Source organism: Schistocerca cancellata, chromosome 2, assembly GCF_023864275.1.
Source record: "Schistocerca cancellata isolate TAMUIC-IGC-003103 chromosome 2, iqSchCanc2.1, whole genome shotgun sequence".
NCBI classification, from domain to species: Eukaryota; Metazoa; Arthropoda; class Insecta; order Orthoptera; family Acrididae; genus Schistocerca; species Schistocerca cancellata.
Genome location: NC_064627.1, coordinates 362096288 through 362118216, shown reverse-complemented (window position 1 = coordinate 362118216; position 21929 = coordinate 362096288). Strand labels below are relative to the sequence as shown.

Below are 21929 nucleotides of genomic sequence, written 5' to 3'. Positions count from 1 at the left end.
GTGAGGCCTCTGGATAGGACAGAGGTTTCGGATTGGGAGAGAGGTTTGGAGGAAAGGTTAACTACTGAATTAGGGTGTTGTGGTACCAGATTGTGTTGATTGGAATTTTGAGGTTTTGGAGGGAGTGGAGCTGGAAGTGGGAGATTGAGTAGATGGGAGAGACTGGGTTTGTGTGCAATGAGAGGAGGTTGAGGTTTGCTGGAAAGGTTGTGAAGGGTGAGTGAGTTGCCTTTCCGGAGGTGGGAAACCAGGAGATTGGATAGTTTTTTGAGGTGAAGGGTGGCATGCTGTTCTAATTTGCGGTTGGCCCGTAGGAGGATGCTCTCAACAGCCAGTGTGGATGTGGGAGAGGAAAGATTGAGGACTTTTATTAAGGATAGGAGTTGACGGGTGTGTTCATTGGCTGAGTTGATATGTAGGTGAAGGATTAGGTGGGTGAGGGCAATGGATTGTTCAGTTTGGAACTGGTATAGGGACTGATGGAAAGAAGGGTTGCAGCCAGAGATGGGAACTTTAAGTGTGAGGCCTTTGGGGGTAATGCCAAATGTCAGACAAGCCTGAGAAAATAAAATATGCGAGCGTAATCTGGCTAGGGTTAAGGCATGTTTGTGGAGGGAATGTAAATAAAACTTAATGGGGTCATTGTGGGGGTGTTGTGAGGGTGACATGGTATTAGAAGGTGGAAAGTGTAACATGAGCTTGAAATGAAAATGAAAATAACTGGAGAAAGTAACTGGAGATCTGTTGTGAAGAAAGGCAAAAAAGTGTTGGTTTGAGATGAGCTATGTTGATCCAGTGCTGAACTTAGGTTGGGGAACAATGATGGGTACAAAGGTTAGGTAGTTCTGTTGCCGCCAAAATACGTTAAAGGATGGAGAAATTCGCGAAAATTTCGAAAAAACTGCGTGTAAATGCATTAAAACGAGTGGTTTTGTGGTGGCAGATTATGACAATGAGGATGACAATTGTCTGGCGAAGAAATTAATGACGTTAAAACCCGTGGGAAGCGGCTAAATATTATCAGTGATGTGCGAAAAACGAAAATGGAAATAAAGTGAAAGTTATCAGAACTAGACGAAATGGTTGTTTAATAGGTGAAAGGAACTGTTTGTGGACTAGAAACGGTGGATTATATAGCGGCGGTAGTGTTGAAAGCGGAAAAAAAAATTTTGGTTATGGTTTGGAAGTGGGTGACGTATTGTTGAGTATATATAGGCGGGATAAAATTGTATAGTGGATTACGGTAAAAAGGAGAAGGTGAATACAAAGTGAAACTACTGGCAAAAACAAAAAGAGAAAATAAGACGACAGAAAAGATTTCGAAATGCAACAGTGACAATAACAAACGTAATTGTTGGGTTCAAATTAATGATATGAATATAATAGAAGGAAACATTCCACGTGGGAAAAAATATATCTAATAACAAAGATAATTTGACTTACCAAACGAAAGCGCTGGCGCGTCGATACACACACAAACAAACACAAACATACATACAAAATTCAAGCTTTCGCAACCAGCGGTTGCCTCGTCAGGAAAGAGGGAAGGAGAGGGAAAGACGAAAGGATGTGGGTTTTAAGGGAGAGGGTAAGGAGTCATTCCAATCCCGGGAACGGAAAGACTTACCTTAGGGGGAAAAAAGGACAGGTATACACTCGCACACACACACACATATCCATCCACACATATACAGGCACAAGCAGACATATACAGAGGCAAAGAGTTTGGGCAGAAATGTCAGTCGAGGCGGAAGTGCAGAGGCAAAGATGTTGTTGAATGACAGGTGAGGTATGAGTGGTGGCAACTTGAAATTAGCGGAGATTGAGGCCTGGTGGATAACGGGAAGAGAGGATATACTGAAGAGCAAGTTCCCATCTCCGGAGTTCGGATAGGTTGGTGTTAGTGGGAAGTATCCAGATAACCCGGACGGTGTAACACTGTGCCAAGATGTGCTGGCCGTGCACCAAGGCATGTTTAGCCACAGGGTGATCCTCATTACCAACAAACACTGTCTGCCTGTGTCCATTCATGCGAATGGACAGTTTGTTGCTGGTCATTCCCACATAGAATGCGTCACAGTGTAGGCAGGTCAGTTGGTAGATCACGTGAGTGCTTTCACACGTGGCTCTGCCTTTGAACAAGTGGTGTGACAGAGGGCAATGCATTGTTACATCTCCTCTTCATTGTGGCCTTGAATGAGATATTGACTAAGGTGGCAGAAAAAACTGGAGAACACAAAATTAAAGCAATGGTATTTGCTGGCGAGTACCAAAAGTAATCCACTAAACATCAGTTACCCAATGAGTCACACAAATCTAAAGGCTGTAAATCCAACTAAATATTTAAGGATTACAATTACAAATAACTTAAGTTGGAATGTTCACACAGGTAATGTTGTGAGTAAAGCAAACCAAAGACTACAGTTTATTGGCAGAACACTGAGATAATGCCACAGGTGTACTAAAGAGACTGCCTACACTATGCTTATACACCCTCTTCTGGAATACTGTTGTGCAGTGTGGGATCTGCATTAGATAGGATCGAGAGAGGACACTGAAAAAGTTCAGAGTAGAGTAGCTCGTTTTGTACTATTGCAAAACAGGAGAGAAAGCACCATAGATATGACTGAATTGCAGTGGCACTCATTTTCATCGCGGCAGGATCTTCTCATGAAATTTCAGTTACCAATTTCCTCCTCAGAGTGTGAAAATATTTTGTTCACGCCCACCTACAAAGGGAGAAACGACCACCAAATACAATAAGAGAAATCAGAGCTCTCTCTGAAAGATTAAAGAGCTTGTTTATCTGCATGCTGTTCAAGAGTGGAACAGTAGAGAAGTAATTTGAAGGTGGTTTCATGGACCCTCTGCCAGGCACTTAGTTGTGAATTGCAAAGTACTCATGTAGATCTAAGTATAGATGTAGATGATCTGGGGAAAACAGGGAGGAGGAGACTCAGGAACAGCTGGACACTTTTAAAGAAACTGTGAGAGAGTGTGGGAGAAAATTTAATGCAAACAAATGTGAGTGGGGACTAACTAGTGGAATAAAGATTGGAGGTGAACAACTGAAGATAGTGGGAAGTCTTAAGTACTCTGGAAGAATGACAGATAAAATGGAAGAAATGAGACAGAGATCTGTGAACATGACAGACAGGCAGAAGCATTCCTGCAAAACTAACTGGGAGCCTGGTTTGAAACAAAGACGTGCTATACAGAAGTTACTACATCCCAATATTGACCTATGCATATGAGACATGGCATGGAAGAAAAAAGTGTATGCAGATTACAGGCATGTGAAATGGAGTTCCTCAGAAGTAGGATAGAAGCAACAAGTTGAGAAAGGATGAGTAGTGGAAAGATAAGGGAAACAGTGAAAGAGGAACCCTTGCAGAGCAGGATGGAAACTTCAAGGCTAAGATGATACAGACACTTAAAGAGAATGGAAAATACAGGGATTCCCAAGAAGATACACAAAACGAAGATGCAAAGGAAATGAAAAACCAAAGTATAAATGGCTGAAAGGTGCGGTTCACTGGGTTGAAAAAAAGAGGCGAGGTCTAGACCAGAGTAAATGCACAAAGACAGGAGGAAAGCAGGCTTATGTTCATAATGACCCAGCTTGGGGCTGGCAACTGTTTATGATGACGATTAATGCGGGTGCTGAGATGCAGACAGGTACAATGAAAAAGAATGCTACAATATTTGAGGTTTTTGGCAAAGTCCTTCTGGAGTGCAAAAAGGCATGTATGTGTTAGAAGTAATTCCACATGTAAAAAGTATCTAGAATTAATTCCCACAGCTGTCAGTGTAGATTTAGTGAGCAATGGCTACTTCTGTCTGTTCATTTATAACCTGACTAATTTTACATCCTTGTAGGCTCTCCTTCAAGATGTGATTTTTGCAGTATGATATGTGAGTGATTTAGAGCAGGTGTAGATTTGAGAAAAATATTTGAGAATAATATGGTGTAGATCTATTTCATGCAATATTGTTCATTTTTGTCACAGTACAAACCATTAGAAAGTTTATGCTAAATAAAACTGCTTAATTGAGGAGGAAAATTAGGTAACAAACAAGGACTAACCTAGCTTAAATCTGAGACAAGGAAAAATAATCATTTAGAAATGCATATGTACATAATTTATATTCCTTATATTATCTGCATTCAATAAATTTGAAGACAGAGCAATTGTTTTAAATAATACAATAATACAAAACACTCACAAATTATTAAGGTTAAAATAAATCAAATAATGAGTATAAAAATGTTCAGGGTAGGAGAATTTATGCTCCTATAATCTTGGGATAGTCCATAAAAGTCATCACTTTTCATTTGATGACTGCAGCCACAATAAAAAGGCATTAAAGTCTTATCAACTTTGCACCCAAAGCAAGTCAACATCAAATTAAAGTCATGCAGCTGAACAAAATATGTAGCATCAGATGCAAGCTGGTCCCATTGTCCAGGTTTCTCAGGAATATCTTCACAGATGGAATGTCAGATTCAGATCTTTATTTGTAGCATTATGAGGTGTCACCATAACTGGTACCTAATCACATTATGTTTTTGCAGGACTGCCTGCTATTTCTCCTTCTTCTGGACTGACAACTTCCAGCAACTTCTGCACACCAATTGCAAAATTTTCTGCAAAAGAAAGAAAGTAACATTTTTAAAATGTGATACTGAAATAAGAGGCAGGTAACCAAATTTACTATTGTCTCACATTTTGAAACCAGGATTGTTGTCAACACTATCCTGTATCACCTTCCATGGAAGATAAAATTAATTTTCATTACTTTTTTAAAAATGTACTCATAATATTTACAGTGAATAAATGAATTCAGTCTTTGCAGTAAAAATCACTGAACGCCTGGCAAATTTCATAAATGTACTGACTATCATTAATACGTCGTAGCAGCTCTAGCATGAAATGTATAGAAATTAAAATAATATGGTAGATGGAAACTGACTCCATCACAACAAAATATCAGTCTACAAAGCTACCTGAGAAAATATATTTTCAATCAGTGGAACCAAGGACTGTTGTGTGCACTCTGTGCAAGGAATACCTTGTTTAATACACTCATCCAGGCATCTAATAGGATTATTTTTTTCTGATGATCCACCTGCTTCACAATATCCTATATTTCACAGTAATTATGAGATTCATCTGATTATACTTCAATAGCTTGATTACTATGCAATGAATAGCAGTGATAGAAACATGTGGATAAGTTAACTAAAAAGCTTAGTTCTTTACATGTAGGAATCTTTCTCACTGTGTTGACCTAGAGATGGGATTGCTACCTTACACTCCATATTTTCACTTATACCTCCCCTTGTATTTTCCAGGGCAATGTAGTGTGGGTCAAAAAAAGTATTTGTTCTAGAGAAACATCTAGTAAGAATATCACAAAAAGCCAATAACAGAACATTTCACTGATTCTTCTTCAGAGATCTAGTGATTCTTAGCAGTTGGTGTAAGAATTAAGGGCAAACTGTGAAATTAACAGCCATAATACTAGAGGAAAATAAATTTCTATATAGACTTTGCATACCTGTGTAGACCTCAGAATAGAATTTTATATAGTTTAACAGAATGCTGACAGATGTTGGGCAGATTATAGATCCCCAGATATTAAAAATAAATAAATAAAATAAAAAGAAAAGAAAATAAATTTAAAAAATCCTGATCAGCCACTCCTCACAATGAGTTGGAGATGTAAACTGCAGTTAAAGCTAATGTTCATATTAAACGGTTTCTAACTATACTGATATCTAGACAAGTGATGCCATTCTCTTAAACCATTAAAGTTACATACCTGTGTAGGTGTTGACAGATGTGAAAATTACCGAACAATCAGTTTAATAAGCCACAGCTGCAAAATACTAACACGAATTGAAACTTCCTGGCAGATTAAAACTGTGTGCCCGACCGAGACTCGAACTCGGGACCTTTGCCTTTCGCGGGCAAGTGCTCTACCAACTGAGCTACCGAAGCACGACTCACGCCCGGTACTCACAGCTTTACTTCGGCCAGTATCTCGTCTCCTGCCTTCCAAACTTTACAGAAGCTCTCCTGCGAACCTTGCAGAACTAGCACTCCTGAAAGAAAGGATATAGCGGAGACATGGCTTAGCCACAGCCTGGGGGATGTTTCCAGAATGAGATTTTCACTCTGCAGCGGAGTGTGCGCTGATACTGGCAGAAGTAAAGCTGTGAGTACCGGGCGTGAGTCGTGCTTCGGTAGCTCAGTTGGTAGAGCACTTGCCCGCGAAAGGCAAAGGTCCCGAGTTCGAGTCTCGGTCGGGCACACAGTTTTAATCTGCCAGGAAGTTTCATATCAGCGCACACTCCGCTGCAGAGTGAAAATCTCATTCTGGAAACATCCCCCAGGCTGTGGCTAAGCCATGTCTCTGCTATATCCTTTCTTTCAGGAGTGCTAGTTCTGCAAGGTTCGCAGGAGAGCTTCTGTAAAGTTTGGAAGGTAGGAGACGAGATACTGGCAGAAGTAAAGCTGTGAGTACCGGGCGTGAGTCGTGCTTCGGTAGCTCAGTTGGTAGAGCACTTGCCCGCGAAAGGCAAAGGTCCCGAGTTCGAGTCTCGGTCGGGCACACAGTTTTAATCTGCCAGGAAGTTTCATATCAGCGCACACTCCGCTGCAGAGTGAAAATCTCATTCTGGACTAACACGAATTCTTTACAGACGAATGGAAAAACTAGTAGAAGCCGAACTCGGGGAAGATCAGTTTGGATTCCGTAGAAATACTGGAACACGTGAGGCAATACTGACCTTACGACTTATCTTAGAAGAAAGATTAAGGAAAGGCAAACCTACGTTTCTAGCATTTGTAGACTTAGAGAAAGCTTTTGACAATGTTGACTGGAATACTCTCTTTCAAATTCTAAAGGTGGCAGGGGTAAAATACAGGGAGCGAAAGGCTATTTACAATTTGTACAGAAACCAGATGGCAGTTATAAGAGTTGAGGGACATGAAAGGGAAGCAGTGGTTGGGAAGGGAGTAAGACAGGGTTGTAGCCTCTCCCCGATGTTATTTAATCTGTATATTGAGCAAGCAGTAAAGGAAACAAAAGAAAAATTCGGGGTAGGTATTAAAATCCATGGAGAAGAAATAAAAACTTTGAGGTTTGCCGATGACATTGTAATTCTGTCAGAGACAGCAAAGGACTTGGAATAGCAGTTGAACGGAATGGATGGTGTCTTGAAGGGAGGATATAAGATGAACATCAACAAAAGCAAAACGAGGATAATGGAATGTAGTCGAATTAAGTCGAGTGATGCTGAGGAATTAGATTAGGAAATGAGACACTTAAAGTAGTAAAGGAGTTTTGCTATTTGGGGAGCAAAATAACTGATGATGGTCGAAGTAGAGAGGATATAAAATGTAGACTGGCAATGGCAAGGAAAGCGTTTCTGAAGAAGAGAAATTTGTTAACATCGAGTATAGATTTAAGTGTCAGGAAGTCATTTCTGAAAGTATTTGTATGGAGTGTAGCCTTGTATGGAAGTGAAACATGGACGGTAAATAGTTTGGACAAGAAGAGAATAGAAGATTTCGAAATGTGGTGCTACAGAAGAAAGCTGAAGATTAGATGGGTAGATCACATAACTAATGAGGAAGTATTGAATAGGATTGGGGAGAAGAGAAGTTTGTGGCACAACTTGACCAGAAGAAGGGATCGGTTGGTAGGACGTGTTCTGAGGCATCAAGGGATCACCAATTTAGTATTGGAGGGCAGCGTGGAGGGTAAAAATCGTAGGGGGAGACCAAGAGATGAATATACTAAGCAGATTCAGAAGGATGTAGGTTGCAGTAGGTACTGGGAGATGAAGAAGCTTGCACAGGATAGAGTAGCATGGAGAGCTGCATCAAACCAGTCTCAGGACTGAAGACCACAACAACAACAACAACCTGTGTAGGAAACTTTTGGCAGAATGTAATTTTTAGTAGTAAAGGAGACCACTCACTGAATAGCGGAGGCATTGAGAGGCACATACACGACATCTCTGTTATTCAATGTGTGGTCTCCTTTATGCCTAAATATTTACTGAATTATGTAAATGATGTGCATGAAGTAGTAGATAAAAGCAGCAGATGAGTAGTGAAGTAGGAGCATCAAAAGTTTTTTTTTTTTTTTTTTTCAATGTAGCTACTTTTCTATATAAGTACCAATACCTATATTTAACAATGTAAATAGACTAGCACGAGTTCTAACTCATTGTTACTGTACTAGCATACTCAACATAAGTAGCCTGAAATGGCACTTAACTTATAACTTTCATATTCCTGAAGGCTCTTGCCGATGAAGGGATTTACAGAATAGTGTGTGTGAATGTAAATAACCAAATTAAATTCGATAAAACTGGCATTCATTAACATCAGTATATATTTATGAGATTTAGAAAATTATTTAAAGTCTTCTGTACTTTCTATGTCACTGATCAATTATTTTCACCTACTTCAGCAATCCACTTGCAAATAAGACAAAACCTTCAAACCAATAGTTGAGTAAATTGATACATAAAATGTGGCTGAATGGCTTATTGTAACTTTGGACTTACCTGTTACAACAGACACAACAACCAAACATGAATTTTAATAATCTCTGATTGGAAAAATAATTGAAGCATGCATAGTAATGGCGAGAAATATCGCACTATCCACTTACCACTCATAGTGTTTATTATCTTTGGTTTCCTTTCCCATGCTACAAATATGTAGTACACAGGTATGCCAGAAAGTGAGATTCCCAAACCTATAACTGAATTAAAAATTTGTAGTTAATTAAATGTGGCACAAAAATCAACACTTAAAATATGGACAAATGATCAAATTAGTTTCTGGGATTTGGACCTCATTTCTCTTAGTTTAGTGTATTGGGTATGAGTGCCAATTTGATGGTGTACAAAAGAGTTATGAGAGGATATGTCACTTATTAGGGCATGATAAAAGGTGACTGAAGGTCTAATAAAATGTTCCAATTTGCTAGTTTTCATTGTACAGTGTAGTCAAGCTGCCAATATGCCTTATGTCCAAGTAAAACATCTACAAATGACAAGTTTCCTTCTCTGTCTCCATTTCAGCTGTAAATCTGATATTAGAATGAAGACTAACAGACTCTTTGTAGAACTTTAATCAGTGGCTCAGAAGAGAGTGATTTTAAATGTGTTGATAGTATACCTACAATTATATTCTACAAGGACATTAAAATACTGTTGTTTGGCCAAGTAAGCAGTTGGCAAGCATTACCTTGAAACCAAGCATTTAATTATGTTTGAAGAGACAGAAATATTGTCCTATACATCAAACTACTGGAATCCTAATCACCTAAAAAGCCAGTGCATTCAACTTATGCAACAACAATTTTAACTAGGACAGCAGATACACTCTTACTGGTGCATGGGTTTTTTTTGATGCTGAGAAAGATATTGTGTTTTTGTTTTGCAATGTAAATAATGACGGTCACTATTTACTATTATTATTATTTTGTTCAATACAATGAAACAAAATAAATGACGTGTAGTTCCTATGAGTCACTGATCTTGTGAAATACGCATGACTACAATGACAACAACTTAAATTATTAGATTTGGTAGCATGCGGGGTTAATATGTATGTTTGTCCTGCCAATAGTCAGTTAAAAACTTGACTTAGACACAAGTATGTACAATATTAACATTGTTTGTGTGCTGTCACAGAATACACCACTTTTTTAATAAAAAGAACTGAATTTCACAACTTCGGCTGTTTTCTACATAAAACCTGAATTATGGTAATGGAAAACACTCATAGGCAAAGCTAAAATCAGTCACTTGGCTGGATGTTATCACAGTCTGCCAAAGTAGAACTTAACAGTGGTAAAACTTCACTTTAATCACATCCCGAGCAGGTCCTGTTGCAACACAAGTGTTCCAACAAATAAATGATGTAATGCACAGTTCTCATTAACACTTCAGTCGACTGTGGAAAAGAAAACATTAGCTTTCAAACAGAAGAGAGAGAGCCTCTAGCCACTAAGCTTTAAATCGGCGAGCTGACAGGCTTGTGTGCCACTTGGAATGCTCTCTGCTCACTACTCACAGTGAACCTGCCAGACTTAGTTGTAATGAGGCATATCGATAGAATGGCATAATCCAGCAATATATCTGATGGGAAACAAATGGTGTGAGTTGAGTCCCTGTATGACACAAATATCCATACCAGAGGTGTAACCATATAAGAGAGATATGTATGGAGAGGACACACTAAAATGTGGTTCCTGAGGAATGGTAGCAACATTTTCAATAATTGCAGAGACAACAGCCTAAATGAAAACTTGATGTGGCTATGTATTAACCAACATAGCCTTACTATGTTGGATAAAAAATTCCAAATTTAAAATAATACCCAATTCGGATCTCCATGTGGGGACAACTCAGGAAGATGTAGTCATCAGAAGAAATAAAACAAAGTGAAATGTGGATACATTTATTGAGTAGGTGGGTTAGAGAATTTAAGAACAGAGACTGATAGGTTGGAATCAGACATACATTGAGTGACACAAACTCATGGGATACCTCATAATATCATGTCAGACCTGGTGCAGTGCAGCAACTCAATGTGGCATGTACTCAACAAATCATTGGACATTTCCTGTAGAAATATTAGCCAAACACAAACATTTTCAGTCAATGATTGGTTCATTTGGACCAGAGGACCCAGTCCACTGCATGTTAAGACAACCTGCACCATTATGGAGTCACCATCAGCTTACACAGTGCCTTGTTGATAACTTGGTCCCATGGCTTTGTGGGTCTGCACTATACACAAATCCTACCATCAGCTCTTACCAGCTGCAATCAGGACTCATATGTCTACGCCACACTTTTCCAGTCATCTAGAGACCAACTGATATGGTCATGAGCCCGGCAGAGGTGCTGCAGGTGATGTCATGCTGTTAGCAAAGGCACTTGCTTTTGTTATCAGCTGCCATAGCCTGTTAACAAAGTATTTTGCCAAACTCTCTAATGCACAAATTCATCATATATTCCACATTGATTTCTGTACTTATTTCAAACAGTGTTGATTGTCTGTTAGTACTGAAAACTCTCTGCAAATGCCACTGTTCTCGGATGTTGAGTGAAGGCCGTCGGGCATTGAGATATCCGTAGTGAGAGGCAATGACTGAAATTTGGTATTCTTGGCACATTCTTGACATGGGTCTCAGAATATTGAATCCCCTAACAATTGCTGACATGGAATTCCCCATGCAACTAGCTCCAATTACCATTCCACATTCAAAGTCTGTTCATTCCCATTGTGCAGCCATAATCACATTGGACACCTTTTCACATGGATCACCTAAGTACAAATGACAGGTATGCCAATGCACTGCCCTTTTACACCTTGTGTACATGATACTAATACCATCTGTATAAATGCATATTGCTATTCCATGACTTTTGTCACCTCAGTATAGTTGGAATTGGTGAAATGTGGTTTCAGGAAGATGGAACTTCTGATCAGATTAGTATAAGATTATCAACACAAAATCATATAAGATTAATGCAAGAGTAGTTCTGATAATGAATAAATTAATCTGAATCCAGGAAAGCTACTACAAACAGCATAGTGAATACATTATCACAGCCTTATAGTTTTAAAGCCAACATCTACCACACTAGTGCAAATTTATATGCTTGCTAGCTCTGTAGATTGAAATAATATGTTATGAGATGAAAGAAATAGTTCAGATATTTGAAGGAGATGGAAATTTAATTGTGGGAGGGGACTGGAATTTGGTCATAGGAAAAAGGAAAAAAAGAGAAAAGTAGTAGAACATGGACTGGGCAAAAGGAATAAAAGGGGAAGCTGCCCGTTAGAGGTCCACACAGAGCATAATTTGAACACTGCTAGCACTTTGTTTAAGAATCATGAAATAAGTGTGTACATTTATTATATTTTATTATAAATCCAATCACAGACAACAAAATATTTTTATCAATCAGGTTATTAATTTCGGTCAACAACATCCGTCTTCAGACCTGAGTAACTGCAGTATACAACACAATTCATGTCATTGCACATTTGTATATATGAAAGAGACCTGGAGACACCAGAAGATTTGGCATAGAAGACAGAGGTTTTGAAATTACATAACAAACTGCAAAACATATCCAGGGTCACATAGGAACTCTGACTATGATTTATTGGTTATGAACTGCAGATCAAAGCTGAAGAAATAGCAAAAGGGTCGGGAACTAAGAAGATGGGATCTGGGTATTTGGAAGAACCAGATGTTGTTGATAGTTTGGATGACTGTATGTGATTATTTCTTGTGGGGGTTTATAAGGAACTTTGTTTATGTGCCTCCGTTACCAACAGCAATGAATGAACTGAGACTTCACATAACAGCAGCTGTGGAAGCTGTCACTCAAGACATACTTGCTGCAGTGCGGGAACAATTTGAATACCGTATCGACATATGCTGTGCATCTCAAGGGGGAAATATTGAACATACATGAGCAGGAATAAAAAAAAGCCCTTTTAGACTTTCCCATTCATCAAAAAACAAAATTCATTGTATATGTTTATTAGTTTCAGAAATATAGACGTGCCAAATTGGACGATTCTTTTTGATAAACCCTGTATATGTCCTCCCTGAAGATGTGTCTGATGATGGGTGAAGGTTATCAACCAAAGTACTGGACAAAGAAATAAAGCTATCCAAATACATGCTCAAAATATGATGAAATATTCTGTCCATTGAGAAAACTTTAGAAAACACTTTCAGTCAGGTTATCTGGTTGTAGATTTCAAACCTGCTCCTCTTTAATATTCCAGCTTATTTTATCTTAAACTGTACATGGATGGCTGCATAAAATAGTAAAACCATAATATTCCAGAATGAATATTTTATTCTGCAGGAGAAGGTGTGGTATTATGAAACACCTACATAGATTAAAAGTGAACTGGGTTAGGAGTTCAATTCAAACACTGATTTCTCCACAGGCAATGGTCTTGTTTGTTGAACATCTAGGGACAACACATAATTTAATCTATAAATGTGGTCATAAATCACACCTGGAGAGTTGAGCTGGTAAAATACGGACCATGAAATGTAGGAGTCCAGATTCAAGTCCCAGCCCAGTACACAGTTTTAATCTACCAGGAGATTCACAACAGTTCACATTCATCTGCAGAGTAAAAGATCCCTTGTGGAAACAAATCTTATTTTATAGTTAAGCTATTTATTCAGGTGTGCTGGTCCAGCAAAATATACAGAATAGCTTGTGGGAAGTTTGGAAATTGTGAGCAGTGATTTGCCTGCTTTTACTGTGTATGCACATTACTGAGGATGACCATTAGACAATAACACAAAACTGCTTGTTTTTGACAATAACTATCACCTACATCATTATAATATTCTGAATAGGTCTAAATTTATGACATTATAGCTCACTTCAGTGTCTTATTCACAACAGCTTATTCAGGTATATAGGACACACAAAATGCAAATAACTCAGTGGCCCCGATGTTGATTTGTTTCTTTTATTATAAGCTATGATCAAAAAAACTGTCCTCATAATATTGATCTCAGTTAGTGGTGACCATCGTCAGATCTGCAGTAAAAGTGGGAGGTGGTGGGGGAACAAATAGAAATAATGGACAGTACACATATTGAAAACAACAAATTATGACATAGTGGATAGTACTATTTTCATACATGTATGTGAGTTTAACAAAATTATGAAACATATTTGTTTAAAACATATCCTGATAACACATTCTGAGTGGTGTTTTCAAGAAATATGAACAAGATCAGCTAGACACTATTGAACACAACTAAAAATATGGTGCAAACTAGGTCACAGTGCAAGCAGAGTTGTCATGTGAAATGTGCTACTCTTCACAACAAACTGGGGTACAGATGCCACAAAAATGTGTTTTTGTGTCATAAATTGGACAGATGTCACTACTGCACAAACATTTGACCAATATACAATTGTACAAAATTCAATTAAGTAAAAAAAATGCAATTAGGTAAAAACTATTCTGGAGTTACAATGTCTCATAAGTTTCAGAGCAATACTTGGAGTGACGATGTGTGATTCCAAAACAGTGTTCTGGTTATTGTAGATAACAAGTAATGACATACCCAGGTATCAGTCTTAAGGAACTAAAAAAGCAACTGTGTTTCTGCAGTCATACCTGGGCTATGCCAGATTCCAGTGGCTAGACCAATAGAGGGTGCTGACCCCTTACTCCAGTCTTATTTTTGTCCACATGGCTTCTTCTCTTTGGTTATCTTATTATTTAATGTAATATTGCTTCTAATTTATGCTGCAGGAAAATTACAGTTCATAATACTTACAGTGAACCTATAGATACTTCATAAAATCAAAATGTCACCACATTGTTATGGAAATTTTGCACTGTATAATTGAAAAAAAATTCATTATAACTGTCACAATTGTTACATACATGAAGCTAACTGTTAAAGGAAGATGCAATTGTCCTTCAATGTTGACAGCTGTTTGAAGCAATATTTCCTTATATGTTTTACGAAAAAACCTATGGCCCAGTTACCACCTGTGCCAAACTGGCCTCACAAGTGTTTGGTAAACAATGTAACATGAGTAATAATAACAGGGTTTTCAGAATGAAGTTTCACTCTGCAGTGGAGTGTGCAGTGGTTTGACACTTCCTGGTGGGTTAAAACTGTGTGGCAGAGTGGGATTCAAACTTGGGATCTTTGCCTTTCATGGGCAAGTGCTCTACCATGTCTCTGCAGTATCCTTTCTCCCAAGAGTAGTAGTACTGGATGGTATTCAGGGGAACTTCTGTGAAATTTGGGAGGCAGGAGTTGAGGTACTTGTGGACATAAAGCTGGGAGGATGGGTCATGAATCATGCTTGGAAGCTCAGTCTGTAGTGTACTTGTCTGTGAAAGGTAATGATCACAGGTTCAAGTCCTATGCCAGCTTATAGTTTTAAACAGCCAGGAAAGTTTCAATACAAGAGCTGCTCAGAACGTAGGTCCAAATGCTGTCTGCATGGAGGCCTGGGGGTAGTGGAGTGATTACAGCCTAGCTGGGTCACCTAGCTCGGTACTAGGGTAAGTTTATTGAACTACTGAGTAAACAGAACATTATCTTTGATGAACTTGTGCTTGTTGTTCCTGACATTCAAAAACTTTCACTGGTTTAAAATTACTTCCAAGACTGCAAGTTTCTGTTCCAAAATTGTATTTCAATTCTTCTATCAGCTCCTTCAATTTGTGTGCAACCTTTTGAATCACTCTGCTTAAGTTGTTTGTGTATGGTATGTACAGGATCTCACATGTCCAAATAATCTTCAATATAATACTCCCCCCCATGAACCATGGACCTTGCCGCTGGTGGGGAGGCTTGCGTGCCTCAGCGATACAGATGGCCGTACCGTAGGTGCAACCACAACGGAGGGGTATCTGTTGAGAGGCCAGACAAACATGTGGTTCCTGAAGAGGGGCAGCAGCCTTTTCAGTAGTTGCAGGGGCAACAGTCTGGATGATTGACTGATCTGGCCTTGTAACATTAACCAAAACGGCCTTGCTGTGCTGGTACTGCGAACGGCTGAAAGCAAGGGGAAACTACAGCCGTAATTTTTCCCGAGGACATGCAGCTCTACTGTATGATTAAATGATGATGGCGTCCTCTTGGGTAAAATATTCCGGAGGTAAAATAGTCCCCCATTCGGATCTCCGGGCGGGGACTACTCAGGAGGACGTCGTTATCAGGAGAAAGAAAACTGGCGTTCTACGGATCGGAGCGTGGAATGTCAGATCCCTTAATCGGGCAGGTAGGTTAGAAAATTTAAAAAGGGAAATGGATAGGTTAAAGTTAGATATAGTGGGAATTAGTGAAGTTCGGTGGCAGGAGGAACAAGACTTTTGGTCAGGTGATTACAGGGTTATAAATACAAAATCAAATAGGGGTAATGCAGGAGTAGCTTTAATAATGAATAAAAAAATAGGAGTGCGGGTTAGCTACTACAAACAGCATAGTGAACGCATTATTGTCGCCAAGATAGACACAAAGCCCATGCCTACTACAGTAGTACAAGTTTATATGCCAACTACCTCTGCAGATGATGAAGAAATAGATGAAATGTATGACGAGATAAAAGAAATTATTCAGGTAGTGAAAGGAGACGAAAATTTAATAGTCATGGGTGACTGGAATTCGTCAGTAGGAAAAGGGAGAGAAGGAAACATAGTAGGTGAATATGGATTGGGGGGAAGGAATGCAAGAGGAAGCCGCCTTGTAGAATTTTGCACAGAGCATAACTTAATCATAGCCAACACTTGGTTCAAGAATCATAAAAGAAGGTTGTATACCTGGAAGAATCCTGGAGATACTAGTAGGTATCAGATAGATTATATAATGGTAAGACAGAGATTTAGGAACCAGGTTTTAAATTGTAAGACATTTCCTGGGGCAGATGTGGATTCTGACCACAATCTATTGGTTATGAACTGCAGATTGAAACTGAAGAAACTGCAAAAAGGTGGGAATTTAAGGAGATGGGACCTGGATAAACTGAAAGAACCAGAGGTTGTACAGAGTTTCAGGGAGAGCATAAGGGAACAATTGACAGGAATGGGGGAAAGAAATACAGTAGAAGAAGAATGGGTAGCTCTGAGGGATGAAGTAGTGAAGGCAGCAGAGGATCAAGTAGGTAAAAAGACGAGGGCTAATAGAAATCCTTGGGTAACAGAAGAAATATTGAATTTAATTGATGAAAGGAGAAAATATAAAAATGCAGTAAATGAAGCAGGCAAAAAGGAATACAAACGTCTCAAAAATGATATCGACAGGAAGTGCAAAATGGCTAAGCAGGGATGGCTAGAAGACAAATGTAAGGATGTAGAGACTTGTCTCACTAGGGGTAAGATAGATACTGCCTACAGGAAAATTAAAGAGACCTTTGGAGAGAAGAGAACCACTTGTATGAATATCAAGAGCTCAGATGGCAACCCAGTTCTAAGCAAAGAAGGGAAGGCAGAAAGGTGGAAGGAGTATATAGAGGGTTTATACAAAGGCGATGTACTTGAGGACAATATTATGGAAATGGAAGAGGATGTAGATGAAGACGAAATGGGAGATAAGATACTGCGTGAAGAGTTTGACAGAGCACTGAAAGACCTGAGTCGAAACAAGGCCCCGGGAGTAGACAACATTCCATTTGAACTACTGATGGCCTCGGGAGAGCCAGTCATGACAAAACTCTACCATCTGGTGAGCACCATGTATGAGACAGGCGAAATACCCTCAGACTTCAAGAAGAATATAATAATTCCAATCCCAAAGAAAGCAGGTGTTGACAAATGTGAAAATTACCGAACTATCAGTTTAATAAGTCACAGCTGCAAAATACTAACGCGAATTCTTTACAGACGAATGGAAAAACTGGTAGAAGCCGACCTCGGGGAAGATCAGTTTGGATTCCGTAGAAATGTTGGAACACGTGAGGCAATACTGACCTTACGACTTATCTTGGAAGAAAGATTAAGAAAAGGCAAACCTACGTTTCTAGCATTTGTAGACTTAGAGAAAGCTTTTGACAACGTTGACTGGAATACTCTCTTTCAAATTCTGAAGGTGGCAGGGGTAAAATACAGGGAGCGAAAGGCTATTTACAGTTTGTACAGAAACCAGATGGCAGTTATAAGAGTCGAGGGGCATGAAAGGGAAGCAGTGGTTGGGAAAGGAGTAAGACAGGGTTGTAGCCTCTCCCCAATGTTATTCAATCTGTATATTGAGCAAGCAGTAAAGGAAACAAAAGAAAAATTCGGAGTAGGTATTAAAATTCATGGAGAAGAAGTAAAAACTTTGAGGTTCGCCGATGACATTGTAATTCTGTCAGAGACAGCAAAGGACTTGGAAGAGCAGTTGAACGGAATGGACAGTGTCTTGAAAGGAGGATATAAGATGAACATCAACAAAAGCAAAACGAGGATAATGGAATGTAGTCAAATTAAGTCGGGTGATGCTGAGGGAATTAGATTAGGAAATGAGACACTTAAAGTAGTAAAGGAGTTTTGCTATTTAGGGAGTAAAATAACCGATGATGGTCGAAGTAGAGAGGATATAAAATGTAGACTGGCAATGGCAAGGAAAGCGTTTCTCAAGAAGAGAAATTTGTTAACATCGAATATAGATTTAGGTGTCAGGAAGTCGTTTCTGAAAGTATTTGTATGGAGTGTAGCCATGTATGGAAGTGAAACATGGACGATAACTAGTTTGGACAAGAAGAGAATAGAAGCTTTCGAAATGTGGTGCTACAGAAGAATGCTGAAGATAAGGTGGGTAGATCACGTAACTAATGAGGAGGTATTGAATAGGATTGGGGAGAAGAGAAGTTTGTGGCACAACTTGACTAGAAGAAGGGATCGGTTGGTAGGACATGTTTTGAGGCATCAAGGGATCACAAATTTAGCATTGGAGGGCAGTGTGGAGGGTAAAAATCGTAGAGGGAGACCAAGAGATGAATACACTAAGCAGATTCAGAAGGATGTAGGTTGCAGTAGATACTGGGAGATGAAGAAGCTTGCACAGGATAGAGTAGCATGGAGAGCTGCATCAAACCAGTCTCAGGACTGAAGACCACAACAACAACATGTTGAGGGTATCCTTGGATCCCTGCACATGTTCCCTTGCCTTTTTGTCAAAAAATAGAATATCTGGGATGGAAAACAACAATATCAATTAGGATAGATTGTTACTCACCACACAGAGGAGGTGTTGAGTGGCCTACTTTATGTGGCAAGAAGTGTTCTATCCCAGTTCGTGTCGATGCTTTTAAGTATGTTGGATAAAGACCATGTTCAATCAATAAATTGACAATGCCATGGCTGGGATATGGATGTCCCATCTCTGACTGCACCCTGATGTAATTGAAGAACCTGTATACAGATTTTATCACTGTTCTCCCATTCCCTCTCCCAGGTACCCACCTGCCATCCTCTCAGCTGGCTGTGTTCCTTCCTGTTATTGTCAATGCCTTGTCGATTTTTCCCCATCTTCAACCAACAGGCTGCAAGCCTTGTATTTAACAGTGATTCAATGCATGTTCAGAACGTAAGTGTACTAGTTTTTTATATTTTTCAGAAAAAGTTTATTTGAAAAAATTACAGGAAATTATTGGTATGCTTGTTGACTATTTTTTCACATACGTAACTAATGAGGAGGTATTGAATAGGATTGGGGAGAAGAGAAGTTTGTGGCACAACTTGACTAGAAGAAGGGATCGGTTGGTAGGACATGTTTTGAGGCATCAAGGGATCACAAATTTAGCATTGGAGGGCAGCGTGGAGGGTAAAAATCGTAGAGGGAGACCAAGAGATGAATACACTAAGCAGATTCAGAAGGATGTAGGTTGCAGTAGGTACTGGGAGATGAAGAAGCTTGCACAGGATAGAGTAGCATGGAGAGCTGCATCAAACCAGTCTCAGGACTGAAGACCACAACAACAACAACTTGCCATCCCATTCAATGCACGTGGTGAGCTGTGGCACAAGTTTCTTTATATCCTCCTCAAAGAACTTTCTTGACAGCTGCTTCCCCAGTTGCAGAACCTTTTTCTGCAGCTGCATATTGGTTGAAAATTTAAAGGCACTCTTGTGTGCCTACAGGGAGGTGAAAAAGTTGATAATTTGGAAACACCAAGTCAAGAGAGAATATGGTGGGTGGTTCAAAGCATTTGAGTCCAAAAGTGCCTTGGTGGCTAAGGCTGTGCAAGGTCGGGCTTTGTCATGAAACAAACACATTACTTTCATCAGCACTCCTCTCCTTTTGCTTTGAATGCGCCTTTTGAGCTGTTTTAATGGTCTTGCAATATTGTTGTGCTTTGATGATCTCCCCTGAGGCAGAAATTCCACCAACAGGATGTATTTTCGCTCCAAAACGCTGAGGACATGATGCCGCCGCCCCCCCCCCCCCCCCCCCAAAGTTGTGGTTATGAATTTTTTGGCAGATGGGGAATTGGTGTGATGCCATGTCATGATTGTGTCTTTGTCCCAGGCGTGTAATGAGCCAACCATGTTTCATCTCAAGTCACAACAGAGCTCAGAAAATCATAACATTTCAATTCAAGTTGCTAAAGAAACATGTGGGCGTTATTGGTCCAATTTTTATTGTGCTGCTCTGTCAGCTGTTTTGAGACCCATCTTGCGCACAGGTTCTGTTATCCCAGAGTTTCTGTGAGTGTCTCATACAAGGGAAGTCAGGAGAGTTGTGGAAACATAGCAGAAATTTCATCCACTGTCTATCGGTGGTCTTCACGACCAGTTTCCTCGATTTTTTGCACCAACTCATCAGTCAAGTTTGGGTCTTCCACTCCTCAGTTCGTCACGAGCACACTTTTCCCCTCCACTTAACTCCGTGCATCACTTAAACACACTCGTTCTGTTTGTAATACTTTCGTCATAACCATTTTGATTCATGGTGAAATTTCGATAGGTGTTATTCGTTCCGTGGGTAGGAAGCAGATCACAGCACATGGCTCGCACTTTGTGGGATTTCTTACCGATATCTTTCACGCATCTAGAAATTTCACTGTGAGTTTATGTACTAACTTGATTCTGCAATGCTCGCTCAGGTCAGGGGGTGTCCCTCTACCACTCAGCGCTGCCAATCCTAATAAAATAAATAAATAAATAAAAAAACCTACAACCTGTTATCACAGTACATCTACTTTCTGAACATGCCTCGTATCTATAGAGTAGATACCCAATACCACATCGACAATATCGCAAGAACTCCACTTTATCTTCTACTTACCGCAATGATTTCGGTTTAGTGGCTTTAATTTGTGAGCTCTTATATTTGCCGTGAAGCAAACTATGGACTCAAAAAGAGAGCAATGGTGTATTCTCTTAGAGGCCAGGGGTTGGTTGGTTGCTTTGGGGGAGGGGACCAAACACGAGGAGGTCCCATCGGATTAGGGAAGGATGGGGAAGGCAGCCGGCCGTGCTGTTTCACAGGAACCATCCCGGCATTTGCCTGAAGCGATTTAGGGAAATCACGGAAAACCTAAATCAGGACAGAAGGCAGCCTATAATCTGCTGAGGTGCAGAGGAGAGCTTACGCGTGTTGGTAGTCTCGACGACGATCGGCACGAAGACGAGGAAGCAGCAGCACAGCAGGAAGAGCAGGGGCAGTGCCAGGCTGACCCGGATGGGCCGCGCCAGCTGCGGCTGGGAGCGGCGCAGGTACAGCAGGGCCGCGATGCAAGCCGCCACCGACAGCCACAGCACCAGGCTGAAGAAGTTGATCAGCACGAACACGTCGCTCGTCGTCAGCATCATCAATGATGTCAGGCACTGCGAACAGTGAGTCATCTCGTCAGAACACTGTTTCCACGCGACCAGCAGTTTTTGTCTACAAAAGTTACAGGAGCGTCTATTCAAAGAAAAGGAAGATCAGGATTTGAGCTCCCGTCAGTGACGTGGTAGTTGTAGACGGAACACAAGATGGGACTGGGGAAATTTGGAGAAGAAAATCAGCTGGTACAGTTCCCCATTGCCGCTTAATTATAAGTCCCGAAAAAACACCGAAAGGTCCCTTATACCAAAACAAGAAAATGTATCTCCAGAATGCTATTTTCACTCTGCAGCGGAGTGTGCGCTGATATGAAACTTCCTGGCAGATTAAAACTGTGTGCGGACCGAGACTCGAACTCGGGACCTGGACGTCGCAAGACACCCGTTTCAGTTCATCGTTGATCCATTAACTCAGTTTTTTTTTATTATTACAGAGGGCAGCTAACCCTTTGACCGAACACGCTGAGCTACCGTGCCGGCGCCAACTGAGCTACCCAAGCACGACTCACGCCCCGTCCTCACAGCTTTACTTCTGCCAGTACCTCGTCTCCTACCTTCCAA

At 40.1% G+C, this 21929-nt stretch overlaps 1 protein-coding gene across 1 annotated transcript in view; it reads right to left on the bottom strand.

Annotated features, from left to right (window-relative positions):
• Nucleotides 1-4136: 4136 nt before the first annotated feature.
• The window catches only part of LOC126161754 (large neutral amino acids transporter small subunit 1), a 336636-nt gene continuing 318843 nt past the window's right edge, over nucleotides 4137-21929 (bottom strand). The window contains exons 6-8 of the mRNA XM_049917803.1: nucleotides 21134-21368; nucleotides 8695-8787; nucleotides 4137-4648 (exon numbers count right to left, since the gene is read on the bottom strand). Of these exons, the coding sequence (XP_049773760.1) occupies nucleotides 4563-4648; nucleotides 8695-8787; nucleotides 21134-21368 (414 nt within the window). The 3' untranslated portion in view covers nucleotides 4137-4562. The remainder of the gene's footprint in view (nucleotides 4649-8694; nucleotides 8788-21133; nucleotides 21369-21929) is intronic.